This window comes from Parasteatoda tepidariorum, chromosome 1 (assembly GCF_043381705.1).
Source record: "Parasteatoda tepidariorum isolate YZ-2023 chromosome 1, CAS_Ptep_4.0, whole genome shotgun sequence".
NCBI classification, from domain to species: domain Eukaryota; kingdom Metazoa; phylum Arthropoda; class Arachnida; order Araneae; family Theridiidae; genus Parasteatoda; species Parasteatoda tepidariorum.
The window spans coordinates 11,950,283-11,966,988 of NC_092204.1; the positions used below are offsets into that span (position 1 = coordinate 11,950,283).

The following is a 16,706-nucleotide window of genomic DNA, read 5'->3' on the forward strand; positions in this document are numbered from 1 at the left end:
TTTTTAAGCGACTGAAACCAGTTTGCACTTGTTTAAGTTTGCGTATCAATTGGTTAAATTAGACGATATATATTATAAATTTGACGATTGGATAAATTAGACGATATATTATATAAATATAGAATATTTATTACTTCAGATATTGTATTAGTATATTATAATAATTAGATCAAATTATGAGACGCATTGCAGTATTTTAATAATTAGATGTTTTGATCGAGTTTGTATGCAATATCTTTATATTTAAACATACATGTAATGGGTTTTTATTCAGGAGATTTTTTATATACTTCCTATTTGTATATATTTTTTACGTATTTACCAATTGATACACGAACGTAAACAAATGCAAACCGGTTCCTGCTGCGCAAAAACAATAAAGCTATCTTGTATCACCTGATAATTATATATACACTGAGTGGCCAAATTATTATGACCACCTCAGAGTTTTATGCAAATGAGTTATTGCGCACAGCGTTGCCGCTAGAGGGCAAGATAACCATAACACGGGAATGCTGGACAAGTGAGTCATCAGTTATACTGTGTTGCTTGCTCAGATATGGGAAAGAAAAGTGATTTCACTGAATTTCAACGTGGAATGATTGTGGGTGCGAGATGTGTCGGAACGAGCAACAGCAAAACGGCTGCACTTGTGAAGTGTTCTAGAGCAGCAGTTGTTAATGTGTACAAAGAATGGACAATCAAGCAAAAAACCGGATCTCAACGTCAGACTTGTGGTCGTCACAGGGTACTGAATGCTCGAACAGAGAGAAGGCTGACCAGGGTTGTGCAGCGCAGCAGGAGAGCAACAGTGCGACAAATTGCAAGTGATCTTAATCAAGGAGCAACTGTGAACGTCTCTGAACGTACTGTTCGACGCACATTGCGCCGTATAGGGTATGGAAGCAGACCACTGAAGGGGTGGTCATAATAATTTGGCCACTCAGTGTATATATATATAAACTGAAATGAAAGACCACTATTATGAAGCCGTTGCTTTAATATTCAAAAACAGACATAAAATATTTTAAATGTCTCATTAATCAAACTTATGCTTCATTTAATGCTATTCTCAATAAATATACAATAAATATACAATCTCTCAACATAACTATTAATATCCTTCTTCTCATAGTTAGTGGAAATCAAATTCTGTAAATCGAAAGCCTTTCGATAACCGTGTGATTAGAATCATTTTAGTATTAATATCCGTAACCGTTAAACCAGAAACTCCATTAACTGTAAACTGCCGGAAGTCATTAACATCAATGTCTAAAAACATTTTTCAAATTCTCAGAGCGAAATTGTAGGCATTGAATGAAAGCATATCGGAACCTGGTTATCTGTAGTTACATTTTTAATATTTTCATAAGAGCCAGTTGCTTTCGAAAATTTTATCTTTTAATTCATTAGTAACTGTGAGCAAAAAAAAGAAGAAAAAAAACTGCATTAATATTCCACTTGATTCGCCTGAAAATCAATCGGGACATTTTTCCGCTTATTATCCTTTCGCCAGATGCTTTTAATATCTTATCACTTTTGTAGGTCGTTTGGCTTCCTCCCAAACCTTTCCATCAAATTCACCCGTGCGTTGAATCAACTTTTTATCCTCAAATGCGGCTGAGTCTGAGCGATTTGTAAAACGATAAAGGACATTGTACAATTTCCGCCAAACAAATAAATATGATGCTTAAATAGTGGCGGAGATTTTGTTTATCTATTTATTCTCTTTTTCTTATCTCGATTACACGGTAATTGTACTCCTTTTTAACTTAAGAATCAGATGGATTTATGATAAGCACATTTATCTTAACACAAACAAAATGCCTGTAATTGCTGTCTAAACCTTAAGCATTAACGTAATTATATTTCTTTGAAGACTCTGTGGATTTATGAAATAGCACTTTAATAGTATGCTATGCTATTGTAATAAAAAATTGTAAATTTGTAACAGTTATTCATAATTCTGACTGTTAGGTAAGTTTTGTCATATCTCAACACAGTGCCAGCTTCGCTAATTTTAAAAATAGAACAAAATGTTAAAGTAAAGCCACTATTTTGTAAAAATTAAAAAAGTCTGTGATCTAACTTTGTAACGTTTTAAAAGCTGATCCAACATAGAAATGTTTCGCTTCATAACATGCAAAAAACTGAGAATTATTATACGTTGATTTTAAGGCTGTTTTTCGAAGATTTTGTCGTTCAATAAAATGACGCTTTTTTGTGAATGATATGCTATTTTAACAAAGATTGTAAGTGTGAGCTTGTTACAATTATTCACGATTGTTAGGCAAGTTTAATCGTAGGTCTATGTCTTGTACATCTTTGGGCAGCTATGCTAATTATCAAAATGGCGTAAAATGTCAATGTCTAGTCACAACTTTAAAAAAATAAAAAAGCGTCTGTGATCTTACTTTTTTAAACATTTGAAAAATTACTCCGACGTAGCAATGTCTTGGGTTCCCAATTTTATGGGTTTACGACTACTAATGTTCAACTCCGTAGCCTTGTCATTTTGAACCCAATCCAGAAGACAAGGGAACTCCTGAATCGAGTATAGGGAGAAATTTGCCTTCGTGGAGGACTTTTTTTTGTGTAGAGGAAGACCACGAGAACCTCCCAAGGTTAGCCTGATAGCAAGGGGACTCGAACCCAAGATCCGTCTACCACTGAGGATTATTCACGTCAGCACTGTGGTAGGTGTAAGTTGGATGCGGAATTCGTATCGACTGGGATTCGAACTCGGTTCGCCTCATTGGAAAGCGAACACTCCCCTTAGTATATGTATTTTATTTTATTTTATAACCGTCGTTGAACAGCCGATCCAATTTCATGGGTTTACGACTACCAATGTTCAACTCCGTAGCCTTGTAATATTGAACCAATCCAGAAGACAAGGAAACTCCTGGATCAGTACCCCCAGAGGTATTGACTTGTTATGAGAACATGGAGGACTTTGAGACTCGACAGATTTAACGTGCATCAGTCACCATTTACTACACCGGGAATCTTCAGCCGGCGAGGATCGAACCCAAGACCTCTTGGACATGGGCCCAGCACCCTACCGACCAGGCTATCCCGGCCTTTTAGTATATGTATTGCTTAAAATTATGGCTTTGATTCGAGTTCAAGGCACTAAAAATATGACACTAAAATGCAAGGCACTAAAAATACGGCTCACAAACATTTCCATAAAAGCCTAAAATAAAAATGAAATTGAGTATGGAAATAGATGATAAATTACTATTTTTAAATCTGGTATTATTCTTTTGATTTGTCCTTGAAGTAAAACAATGTGCAGCTGCATAAATATATATTACAATAATATAAAAAAAATTACACGAATTTTTACGTTTAAAAGTTCTGCTTTAACATATTAAATTCCATTCATATATTTTCTTCCGGCTATAACATTTCTTTCCTTCATAAATTACATGATCTAATCACAATTTATCTACAATAAAAATTGAAATGTGATTTTATAACTCTTGATATAAAATCTATATTGCTTTTTTATGCATTTTACATCTTAAGTATTGAAGATATTTTCCAACAGTTATCAAATTTTTGCACATTTGTATAGAAATAAATTTTAAAACCTCAAAAAACATTATTTTAGATTACTTTAACTGTGGGATGGCAAAATTTTATCTAAAAGCATTTTATGCATCCTTATTTTAACTACCAGTTAGGTTTTTTAAGAGTCATCTCAGAAAATCTCGGTTGAAATTTTTAATTGTAAATAATGCCCATTTTTCAATTTTAACCCCAAAAATAATAAACGTGGGGTTGAATTATTTTACAACCAGCTGTTAAAAACATCGACTCTGCTTGTTTTAAATATTTAAATGCCGTATTGTAAACCATTTCTGCATCAGCCCATTGTATGCCAGGAGGTCAAGACTCCGCAATTTTGTGTCCAACGGTATGGTGGTGGCAATGTTGTCAGCATTTCGCACCGACCACCTGTACTTTCTAGACTAGCTGGTACACATCGACCTGAAACTGGGCGGGCTTAAAGCAGCAGTCGGGGTTGAGTTTGTTTCAGGCTTTTTCTCCAATAACAGCTCAGTGCCTTAAACCATTCCGGCTCAATGGCAGAAGGACCGGGATATGCACGTTGATCAAATATATTTTGACCCATACCAACGTTTTATTTTGAAATGACTTTTCATGCTGTAAGAAGTGAAAATAATGGTAGTACATTAATGTTTAAATTAAACAGCTGCTTTGTTATGCTTCAGCGTTAAAAGAAGAAAAGAAAAAACAATATCTTTAAGTCATTCCAACATTTAAAGTAAATAAACAAATAATAAATAGGATTTTTTTCGCTGTAATCAAGCTGACAAAGGTCGGGATAGCCTGATTGGTAGGACACTGGGCCCTTGTCCAAGAGGTCGTGGGTTCGATCCCCGCCGGCCAAAGACTCCCCGTGTAGTAAATGGTGACTGATGTACGTTAAATCTGTCGAGTCACAAAGTCCTTCATGTTCCCATAACAAATCCTACCTTTGGGGGTACTGATCTAAGAGTTTGCTTGTCTAGATTGGTTCAAAATTACAAAGCTATGGAGTTGAACATTAGTAGTCGTAAACCCAAAATTGGGTCGGTTCTTCAACGACGGTTATAAAATAAAAAATAAAATCAAGCTGACAAGGGTTCCATCTATTTTTCATACTAGGCTCTATTATTATTTATTTATTTATTTATTTTTGGAGGTGGGAATGACTGTCACTATTGTGGGCTTTAATTTATTTCTTATTTTCCGTTTAAAATAAATTTTTTCATTAAAAACCCTTGACCAGTAAAATTTAAAGGAAGACCATAATCATTATAATAAATAAATAAATAAATAAATTTATTCATACAAAGTTTTAAGATGAAAGGAATTTAATTTCAAACAGAAGGATCCCTATGTATCTACTTTACTCTTTTTTTCTCTTCCGAAATTAGATTTTTTAATCTTATTAACTCGTTTTGTTGTTCTTCAATAAGTTTATCCAAATTTGCCATTTCCTCGGCACTCTTCGTTCTATCTTTCTTTGTGGAAGAGATCACAAGTTCAATTTTGTCGCGTAATTCCTTCATCTCTTTTGTTGGTCTAGCCTTTCGAATAAAAGGCAGTCCCATGCTGGTCTCCATTTTGAAAATTACGTCTCTCAACTGTCCCACATCTCTTTGCAATTCATGAACTTCTTTCAAAAGCTTCGAGTTCTCTTGCGACAATCGAAAATCTGCCGTTGCCAAATTCTTCATTGTTTTCATGGGTTGTTTTTTTATACCCTCATAGGTATCTTGCAGTTTTTTTATTTGATGCTCAAACTCGGCTTTTAGATTTGAATCTAAAGATTCATCAGTTCGACTTTTGTACTGCGCCAAAACGTGCAATATATCTAGTTTGACTTTTTCGGCGTCACATGTAGGTGAAAGACTCTCATGTAACAGGTTCTTGTACTTGGTTAATATACTCTGATTGGATCGAATTAAATCTTGCTTTTGATGCAAGTCTTCCACTGAATCCTTCAGTTTATCATTTATAACAGAACACTGATCCTGAGCAATTTTTATGTCTGCTTCGAGCTTTGTAAAAGATACTGTCATGTTCGTGATTTTCTTTTTCCGCGCTTGTACCTCATCTTCCGCAGTCGCAATCGAAGACTTAACCTGATCAACGGCACTTTTAGAAACAGAATGGAATCTACGTTGCTTCTCAACATCTTTTTTTGAGGTGAAAAATTCTGCTTCGACATTTTGCAGCAATTTTTCTTTCCTCTTAAATTCGTGTTCTTTAGTTTTCAATTCCTCTTCAACTACCAAAACACATTTGGTTTTTTCTTGAATATTCTTTTCGATTTGCAAGGATATTTCGTCACGCTTTCTCTGATTGTCTTCTTGAACGAAAGTCAGCATGTTGGTTAATTTCCTGGTTTCCCTTTTCATTTTTTCTACTTTATCCTGTTCTCTTTTCAGTGTTGCTATCTGTTCTGCATGTTCGCGATCTACTTTAGCCTTGGCTTTTGCATCGAGTCTTTTCTTATCATCTTCAAAGTTTTGCTTTTTATTTCGAGTACTTCTTTTCTCTTCCAGCAGAATACGTTCAGCTTCTTTGATTTCTAATAGAATAGCTTCTTCTTTATCAGTGTCATCAGACCAAGTATTTGCGTAGGATTCTTCCAAAGCTCTCACCCTATCCTGATAATCAGCAACTTTCTCGGAGTGGTCTAATACGCATTCGTCCGTCTTTTTAAAAGTTGCATCTAACTCTACAGTGTAGTTAAATACTTTGTTCCTAAGCTCGTCTTCAATGTTCTTTAAAGGCTGTGTGAGATCTGAATCAAAAAGAAGAGACTGCTTCTTGTCACTTTTCATCACGAAAATCATTTGATTTAGCTCTTTCAAAATTAATTCATGCCGCAGAAACATGTTTTTCATGCTTTCCTCGTATTTCAGTTGGTTTAGTTTAAGTTCGCATTCATAACCTATTTCATTTTCTTGTATTGACATGTTTATCAGTTTCAGTTTCTTTTTCTGGTCTTCAAAATCAGAGCTAGAGAGAAAATTTACTCCGGAAAAAGTGCACTTTGCTGGACTGGAATTTTTATTAGGACCTTTCCAACACATTAAAAGCCCATCAGTTCCAACACTAAACAAGTAAGTTAAATCGGAACTGAACTCAATATCGATAGTTCTTCCATTATGCGCATATACTTCATCAAGAGCTTTAAAATCGGGACTAATAAGTTTCCCAATATTTCCATCAATAGTCCCGCAATATAACACTTCTCCCATGTGATCTGAAGCAATGACTGTTAACTCTTTACTGGAGCTTGATTCCCAGAGTACCATGGCATCGCGCAAGCATTTAATACCCTTTTCTTTGCAAATAGTTATGATAAATTGATTATTGGGGGTGACAGTAAGACTAGAATATGAAAGAATAGCTGTATTGGCCCAAATCTTATCCCAAGAAACAGCATCCCACTCGCAAATAACACCACGGGTATCACACGAAACAACTTTCATATCATTTTCTTTCCAAACAATATCAGTAACTAGACCAGCGTGACCTGCAAGTTTTGCCAAAAGGGAAAAAGTTACGAAGCGGTACACGCTCATACAAAAATCATTGGCCAGAACTAGGTATTGACCCCCGTTTGAAAAGCTTATTTTCGAACAGCTTTCAACTTTTAATGTTTTCTTATCTTTTAAGCCATTGCACACGATTGTGCAAACTCTGGCATAATACTTGAATCCGATTGCCACGTATAATCCGGTAGGATGAAGAGCCATAGATAATATTTCGTCTTTGAACTTTAAATATGCTTCTTGATTCTTTGATTCGTAATTCCATAAAATAAAAATGTTTTTTGAGCATGTTGCTATAAGAGATCTTCCTCTGGCACATGACAAAGAGAGAATCGGTTCAACATGTTGAGCGGGTAGAAGAAGCTTAAAATAATTACCATTTACTTCGCTGCAATTAAAATAAGCTAACTCACCAAGATCAGTAGAAAGTACAACAGTTCGGTTATTAGAACTAACCTCCAAGTGGTTGACAGTACCCCGTTTTGATGGGAGAATTCCAGGAAGAACTGAAATGTCTTCATTCTTTGGCAACAGCAACATTCTATAGAAATCATATTCAGCTATTTCTTCGCCTTTGAAAGTAACAACATTTTCCCCGAATACACAGAATAATTCTGTGGGGGAAACAGCCAAACATGTCACAGAGTTGGAACTTGTAGATAGTTGTTCCGACTCTGGAGCCAATGAATGCACCACGGATATTTCTTTAACCATTTCGATGCCACGAAAAAACAAAATCTTTCCGCTTACTGTACCAACGGCGAGATTTTCCTTCTGAGTCCAAGTAATGGATGTGTATTCTTCATTTTCGAACTTTTCGATGATGATTTCAGAGAAGTTAATCTCCCCAGTATTATCTTCATCCTGGTATTCATACACTCGCAGAATCTGCTTGCCAACTACAACCACCTCTTCTCTACCACCAGCATGGAAAGAAATATCACTGATGAAGGAATCAGGCTTGGAAGTCGTAGGACTAAACGTTGTAATTATCTGGCGCGTCAGAGACAGCCAAAGGACAACGAGCCAATCGGGTTCACTCCCAGAACCAGCAACAAATCTGAGACTTTGTGAAATGGAAATACAACTGAATGAGTCACTTACCATTGATTTAGGACCATTGTACAACTTTTTAGTTTCTGACTCTAAATTATATAAGCAAATGGACGCTGGTTTTCCTTTGATTGCTAGAGCTAGGTGGTTGAAACATCTTGTTATGGTAGATATTTCTTTACCATCTATAATATTGATAAGCCGTTGCGAAAATGTTTCTAAATCATACAAAACACACAATTTTCCTGCGATAAATCCTACAGTTGTGTCATTGTAGAAAGTTACATTCCGATTCCCTTTAACATTTCCACCAAAGGAATGAACGAATTCTAGATCCATTGAGCTTAACTAAAGCCTCAAATACATATATTTCGAACACATGGCTACTTTTTGGTTATAAAAACATATAAAGTTTGTGCAATTTATGCATTTCTTGAAGCTAAACTTCAGTTAATTACAAAAATAAAATCTCAAGTCAAAGAGACATTTTTTTAAGCTATAAAATATTGTTTCAAAATATTCGTCAATTTTGTTTGGTTGCCATAGCAACAGAAATTTTTATAACTCTTAGAAACAAACCAGTATGATGATAAAACAGGTGAATAAAGCGAAAACTAAATGTGAACAAGGAAAATCTGGACAAAAAANAAAAAAAAAAAAAAAAAAAAAAAAAAAAAAAAAAAAAAATCACGAAATCATTTATATGTACGAATGATTCAGACAGCGACGTTGTAAATAAAACATAATAATTAAATTTTAAAAACAGGAAGAAGAAAAAAAAAGCAATTACTTTCGACAATATTGATAGAAAGTAGATTGCAATAAAAATATTATTTTTTCTATCATAATGTTTTCTAACAAACTGAAATTAATTTTATTTGATTGTCAATCATTTAATCCTCAAGATGTTTTTTCAAATATTTGGCGATTATATTTGGAGATAATGCAAAATTTCCCCTAATATCTTTGGAAATTTTTTATTAAAACCAAATTCTGCGTATATTAGAGTCCATATGATGTCGACTAATTAATTATTCATTTAATGTTTCATAGCATAATAATTTGGAATGAAAAACGAAACATAAACGCATTTTCCGCTTAATTAGCTTTTAGTTGTCCTGATAAAGCTATAAGCTAAACAAGAATATTGCAAAGTAATTTAGAATAACTAACAACTCATAACTGTTTTAGTTTACATTTTTCTCCCTTTCACTTTTTTTTTTAAATATGCGTGTGTTTTAATGTATGTATAAAGCTATAAAGTAATCACAAAAACTTTTAATTTTTGCAATAAATAAATAATAAAATAATTTACTGAATAATTAGGACTAAAATAATAGACAGAATTAAATTAGATAGCCGTACCATAGTATGACCAATGGTCATAAACTTCTAGAGAATCATATTAATTTTTATACCATGACAAACTGAATTATAATGGAAAAGCTGTAAGAATAAATCTAAAAGACAACTTATTAGCAAATTAAAAAATAAAATTTAAAAAAACAACAACTTATTTTGAGTTCTGTGATAGTAGTTTGTCAAAAATAATTTCAAATATTATTTTCATAATTAAAAAAAAACAATTATAAAAATATTTATAATAGTGCTATTAATAGCTACTTTGCAAATGACATTTAAACCCAGGCACCTAGCTCTTTCAACAAGAACAGCTATGATATCTAATAACCTATTTTTTAATAATTTATTTTATAACTATTTTTATATTTGACTTTCACGAATTTGTATTCTCAGAACAAAAATTTAAAAGTGTTAATTTAGTTAAAATATTAATTTCAGTTGGAAAATTTAAATAATTCTTAAAAGAGGTAAGTGTAANAAAAAAAAAAAAAAAAAAAAAAAAAAAAAAAAAAAAAAAAAAAAAAAAAAAAAAAAAAAAAAAAAAAAAAAAAAAAAAAAAAAAAAAAAAAAAAAACTTGTTTTAGTACTGGGATATTAATTTGTCAAAAATTACTTAAGTCAATATTTTAATAATTTCAAAAAATAATTACAAAAATATTAGTACATTAATAGCTATTTTTTTTTGTTGCAAATACATTTGGGCCCAGGCACCGAGCTCTTTCAACAAGAACAGCTATCTTATAACTTTTTTTTTTTAAATTTATTATATAATTATTTTTTGTCCTGATTTTTGCAAATTTGTATTGTCAAAGGAAAAAAAAATTTGAAACTGTTAATTTATTTAAAATACAATATTAATTTCAGTAGGAAAATTTCAAATTATTCTTAAAAAAGGTATATACAATACCGTACTGTTTTGAGAACAAAAAAAAGGAAGAAAAAAAAGAAAACAAAAAAAAAAAAATTATAAAATTATACACTGCTAAATCTTACTTACCAAAATTACACATTGTTCATATAGATCACTTAATAATGTGATGTGTTTTTTTTTTTCCTTTTTTTTTGTATTTTACGTAATGTGTTTTATGTTTTTTTATATTAATATTTTTTTTTTATATTTTTTTTTTATTTTACGTAAATACATAAAATACAAAAGATTTAAAATATGTTTTATAAAAAAGCCACAGAAGTTTATTGAGAAACACATAAAAAGAGGCTGGATTAAACTTGGTATAGGTCATGGTTAGAAGAATCATTTTAAATTCATTCAACTCGCCCTATCAAATTACAAATAAATAAAAAAAAATTGAAACAATGTCATTGAAAATTTGAGAATGACGTTGTTGATTATTAACTTGATTGTTAAGCTGACATATATGATGTTATAAACTTAATGTATTCAATGAAAATGGAAGAAATTGTTAACGAGTTATTGCCCGTGATTTACTAGAAAAAATTGTTTTGAAACAATGCCATTAAAAGTTTTAGAATGAGCAGCGTTGATTATTTATACACGTTTAGAGTCAATTTTTCCCGAAACAATTTGTTACACAGTTACGTACGCATTGTTATAATACATTCAATAATTATTGAACGAATTTTTGAGCCGGAAGGAAGTAGCAGCCTAGAGTTAGAAAAAAAATTGTCTAGACAAAAAGTCATTGAAAACCATACAAAATGCTCAGCTGTATCATTGTTATTTCTTGTATAATACTTTTAGAAAAATGTTCTCAAAGAAACATATTCATTCGAGCCACAAATTTTCTCTCTCTCTTTTCTTTTTAAAATTTTTAATAATTTTGTAAACGTGCGCTAAGAACCAATTTGATATTTCTAATGTGATACTTTTAGAAAAATTTTCTCAAATTAACATGATTTTTTTTAACATACATTGTTCTCACGTACACTCTGGAACAATTATTTTAAATACAAAATCATTTTGACAGATATCCTTTACTTTATCAGAGATACCAACTGCTCCGGATTCGACAAAATGTTTTAAAAATTGATAGAGAACTGCAAACTAGAATTAGCATATTTTCGGTTAATTTCACAACATTTTTAAAAGGCTCAACACGGCTTATCTGTAACAAATCAAAAAATTTACATTGACCAAAATGAGAGCAAGAAGTTAAAAAAATGTTACAATTTTTAATAACACTATAATTTTAAAAGCATTTTTATAAAACTGAAGCATAAGCAAAGGTTAGAAAACTTAACTTAAACAAACCTTAAGCATAATTTCAAAATTGCTGGAATTAAAACTAAAATTAAGTTATTAACTCTCTTCATTTTGGTCATTTTGAATTTCGCATAGTCAACACTAGAAAGACTGAAACTTAGTATATACCTATATTTCCCAAAAGCAGTCAAAATGACTGGATTGTAAACGAATGTGTAAAGAGATTTGTCAAAATCAATTTTTTATATTATTTACAGTTATATAATAAGTTATCAGTACATATTAACAATAAAAAAATTATATGTTGTACAAAATTCTAAGAAATCGTGTCATTACATACGTATACATCATTGTTTTTCCAATTGAAATTAAAAGCAGTCAAAATGACTTCCTTAGGCAATCTAGTGTTATAAAGATAAAGGACCCCATGGCTAAAAAGTAACAAGCATATTCTAAAGAAATTGTGCCAGAAGTTTTGTCGTGTAAAATTTTCCAAAACATTTGCTGTTAAAAGAAAGATTGTTTACATAGAGTAAGTGTAGAAGTGTTTTCATATTTTTGTCCACCCCCTGTAGGTCTATCCCTTAGAGCTATATGACATAATCAACCTTAGAGAGAGGAATGGAATTGCCCATGGACCCCTTCTAAGAAATGAAACCGTAGCTGGGGAGTCCTTTTACCAACTGATAAGAAAAACGTACTCAGAGGGATAAAATAAACAATTTTTACTCTTTTCCAAGATTCCCAAGAGACCAGAGAAATAATTCAAGTCTCTGAATTTCGCAGAATGCCAAGAGAATCGAAGACCATGACACCAGTGAGAGGTATGTTTCCTATGTTTCTTTGTTTTTGATTACTGCTCACAGCTTAGAAATCATGTCATTTAGCATGATATTACTAAAAATTTTTTTATTTGAATGTGAAAAAAATCTCAAAAGTAATAAACGAGTAAAAAAATAAATAAATGGTGTTTATAACATGGAATTTTAGAGTTAAAAAAAGTAAGAGAATTAGCATATCTCAACGCAACGTCGTAGAGTCAAACTTAAAATCTTCGTTCTAACGTTGTTATGATTTCCTATATACTTAACTCGCTAGCATACAGAATTACTATTATTTCCTTAAAATATCAAAAATGGTAACTCTATTTATTGTTATAAAAAATTAGTGGCACAAAATTAGTGACGGAATTAGTATGTTACAGTTTCCTTTATTTCACTCACCAACATTTTTTTTAAAAGTTAAAAACTGGAGACGCACTAGTTTCAATAATACTTTTTTATGGGAATAAAAAAAGCATGTTTGCTAACCGTTATGTATTAGCTCAATAAATGTAGTTTAAACCTATAAGCATAGAACGGACAGATATATATTTTTTTATTAAAATAAGTTATTGCTTACGTAAAAAAATAATACTCAATTAGAACAATGCTCCAAAAAAAAGGACCATAATAAATGCTACAATGCTCCAAAAAAAAGGACCATAATTTTTGATCTAATGATCGGATCTTCACGTTCCATGACTCAATCTTAATAGCTCGAAATGTTCAAATATGCTAATTAATTAGTGCAACCAATATTTTAAATTACGAAATCAGACCACAAAAAAACGTACTTTCTCTGAATATGCATACCTTTTTCTCAACTGATTTGGATTTCTAACTCACTCCCAAAATATTGGGGGTAATCGCAAAAATTGAATGAAAAAAATTTATTCGTCTTATTAAATAATCTAAAAATAAAATACCATATTATTATTGAAAACGTTTACTATTATCTTAATATTCCTTTTTTATAAAGTTAGGGTTCCTCCGAAAGAAGTTTGATCATTAAGGGTTCCATTGTCGGAAAAAAAAATTGGGAACCGCTGCTGTAATGAATAGTATAATCCAATAAGGCGGAACTCAAATCGCAGACTGATAGATAGTTTATGCGGTATTTATAGAGAGTGACATTGACACAAAGAGCAGAAAAATAAAACAAAGCAGAAGCCATAAAAAGAACGCGTAGGAGAAAATGAAGAATTGCACATTTTGAAAAGAGGGGAATTATTAATAGTATAATAACTTCTAACCAAGCAAATAGTTCAACTTAAAATATTTGCATAGCCTTCCCTCATTAAAATTAGTTTGTACTGTTGTCATAAAACCATGCTTTTTATTGTGAAATTTTTTTTTATCATTGTTTTCGATTTTTCTTCCAAATGGCGATTAAAAAGATGGTTGGTAGTCACTTTTGAAATACTGAAAAGAAAAAAAAAGTAGAATTGGAAGAGAAAAAAAATTAACTTATAGAACTTTTCGCATTGTAATCACCAGTTTAAAGTTTTTTTTTCTTTTATTACATTTAAAAAAAACTACAAAAAATATAAATTGTAACAGAGGCCCGATTTTTCTTATATTTTAGCTTTTTTGAGTTATCGGTATTTAATAAATATTAATTAAATATTGGCAAAATGAGGAAGGGACATTGAAAGGATTTATGCCGATTAACCTAATCGAAATGCCGACCGGACTGTGTAGAGGTCAAGGAACTGGCCTTACATCAGAAAGGTTCTGGGTTCGAGTCCCGGGAAATGCATGGATGTTTTTTCATTCTCTAAACTATTTGTCCATACTGTGGCAGCAACGTTGGCTTACCTCAGCGTTTCCCAAAGTGTGGATAGTGATGTAGCCAAATATCTCTTGCAACAAACGAAAATTTCAAAAAAATTTCTTTAAAAACAAAGCTAGCCATGAAAATTTACCATTGCATATTTTTCTATTAGCTATTTTTCGCAGAGTTAACAGTTAATAATTAATGCTGTCAACAGCCAGTTGTGATTTTTAACCTTTGTGCATTTTTTTTATAGTAAAAATACATTCGGTTTTTTTTATTAGTGATACACAGCGTTACGAAAAATTTAGAAAGGGTACACAAAAGTCATAAGTTTGAGAAACACTGGCTTACCTAATATGAAGTCCCTGAAAGAGTGGCCACTGCCTTGTAAATGCCTAAACTGACGAAATGTTAACTCAGATGAAAACAGCAATAATAATATTAAAAAATAGCCTAATCGATATAGTTCAGAAAGAATTCTTGCTTCCAAATGTGACAATACAGATTAAATTATCTGTTCCTGATTCGTATCTACCACAGTGCTCACGAAAAATATCCATGGGATGGAATCAACTTAAAATCTAGCTAACCACGGAAGGTTTTCGTTACCGAAACGAGAATGAAATTGGTTTTATTCAAAAACTCTTCCACGACGGAGAGTTTAACCCAATACATGGTCTAAGATTCCCCTCGTATTCTGGGTTGTCTTTAAAATTACGAGGTATAACGTTGATCTTTAGTAGCTGCAGATTGATTCTTCTCTATTGATTATGAAAAATAAAAACTTACTTAATCAGAAAATAATATTAAAAGATATTTGACTTTAGAAAGTAACTTTTTCTTGCTTACTTCGAAGCCTAATTAATAATTATCATTTATTGGTTAATGATTACCCCGTATCAAATCAACGAGTTTTAATTTGATTATAATAAATTATTCAATAATGATTATCATGATTATTAATGTTGTACCATAATCATTATTAATGTTGTACCATGAACAAAGTAATTAATGTTTCTGATCATTTTTTTAAAATACGGAAAAAAAGACTGATTATTAGATCAAAATTTATTAAGAATCATCCTATTTTATGAGTGGATTGTAGGTAATTAAACAAATAATAAATGAAAATTGGAAATTTAAAAAAAAACTTTAGATTTAATAAATAGGTTAAATCAAAACGAGTCTATCTTGTCCTTGCACTTCAAATATGCCACTTTTTATCGATCTGCTTAAACATGCCAGACAAGCTACGTCTGGGAGGGATCAACGAACTTGAGATGACGGTTTTACGAAGAGGCGAATTTCTGCCATATTCACTATTTCCTTAAGAAAAAGTACGACTTTTATTAATAAAATCAACAAGAGCAAAAAAGAAATTTTAAAAAATCTAGAAAGAAAATATNCATTCAAATTTTGTATTTTGCCTTCATAATATAAATATAATATAAATATAATTAATATAAAGATATGCTTTACAAATTAGCAAAGAAGGTTAAAAAATTAATTAAACAATAGCAAAGAAACTAATTTTAAGTTAATAAAATTAAACAGAGAAGAAGGATAAATAATGGATGCAAAATCAGTTCATACCAAGCTTGTTATCGTAAGGATTCAAATATCCAGAACTTAAATGCCATTTTTGGAAAGAGTTATAAAAGTGCGTGAAATGAATTTCTATACCGTGATTGATTACCTTCTTTGACATATTTTAGGCTGATAAAATTCATTAAATTATCTGTTGCCCGTGAGGAAGTACTTTGATTTCAATTTTAACTATTTTCAAAGGATATCCGCAATATTATCGACATATTTAATTTTAGTTTAAAATCTGTCTGGCAGCCATTAAATCATGAAAACCACTATAAGTATTAGTTCGAGATATTTCAGCATTGTATGAAGCAAAAGTATTAAAATTATTTCTACCTTTGTTGTGAGAGAAGAAAGAAAACTCATTGCGAAGCTCCATAACGTAATGTACTACAGTCGGACCTCCATTTAACGAAGTGGCTAAATCCTGATAATAAGTTCGTTATATGGAAAATTAGTTTTATATAGAAAAACACATTTTGAAATACTTAAAAAACACAAAAGATGTTTTAAATTCATAAACCTTAGACACAATTAAAATAGCATTTCCTACAGCTTATTCTTATGTACTAGCATCTACTATTTGTTTTATAAATCTTAAAAACAATGGAAATATGCATAGAAAGCAAGAATAGAGTTAAACAATATCAAGGGTTTCACTATCATACTAGACACACGTTTTCAACTGAAAAAAAGCTACATTAATTAATAAAATTATAGCTGCATTTATTATAAAAGTAATTTTAACCTCACATTACAACATGCGTTCTTAAGTTTAATTGCTACTGACAAAATCCGTTAATTTTGTCTGAGTTTTTCGTTTGAAATGCAAACAA

The 16,706-nt window shown here is 31.2% G+C and overlaps 4 protein-coding genes across 5 annotated transcripts in view; 2 read left to right on the top strand and 2 right to left on the bottom strand.

Annotated features, from left to right (window-relative positions):
* The window catches only part of LOC107436231 (secernin-3), a 51,670-nt gene that overhangs the window by 21,554 nt on the left and 13,410 nt on the right, over window positions 1-16,706 (bottom strand). The gene's annotated exons all lie outside the window — the stretch shown is intronic.
* Window positions 560-931, top strand: LOC122271090 (uncharacterized). The gene has a single exon (XM_043051038.1). It carries the CDS (start codon window positions 560-562, stop codon window positions 929-931), a length of 372 nt encoding a protein of 123 aa, XP_042906972.1.
* Window positions 4,920-8,789, bottom strand: LOC107436232 (cilia- and flagella-associated protein 57-like). The gene has a single exon (XM_016047862.3). It carries the CDS (start codon window positions 8,475-8,477, stop codon window positions 4,920-4,922), a length of 3,558 nt encoding a protein of 1,185 aa, XP_015903348.2. The 5' UTR covers window positions 8,478-8,789.
* LOC107436233 (citrate synthase) overlaps window positions 12,165-16,706 on the top strand; it is a 32,532-nt gene continuing 27,990 nt past the window's right edge. The window contains exon 1 of the mRNA XM_043051041.2: window positions 12,165-12,506. The gene's annotated coding sequence lies outside the window, so the exon portion shown is untranslated. The remainder of the gene's footprint in view (window positions 12,507-16,706) is intronic.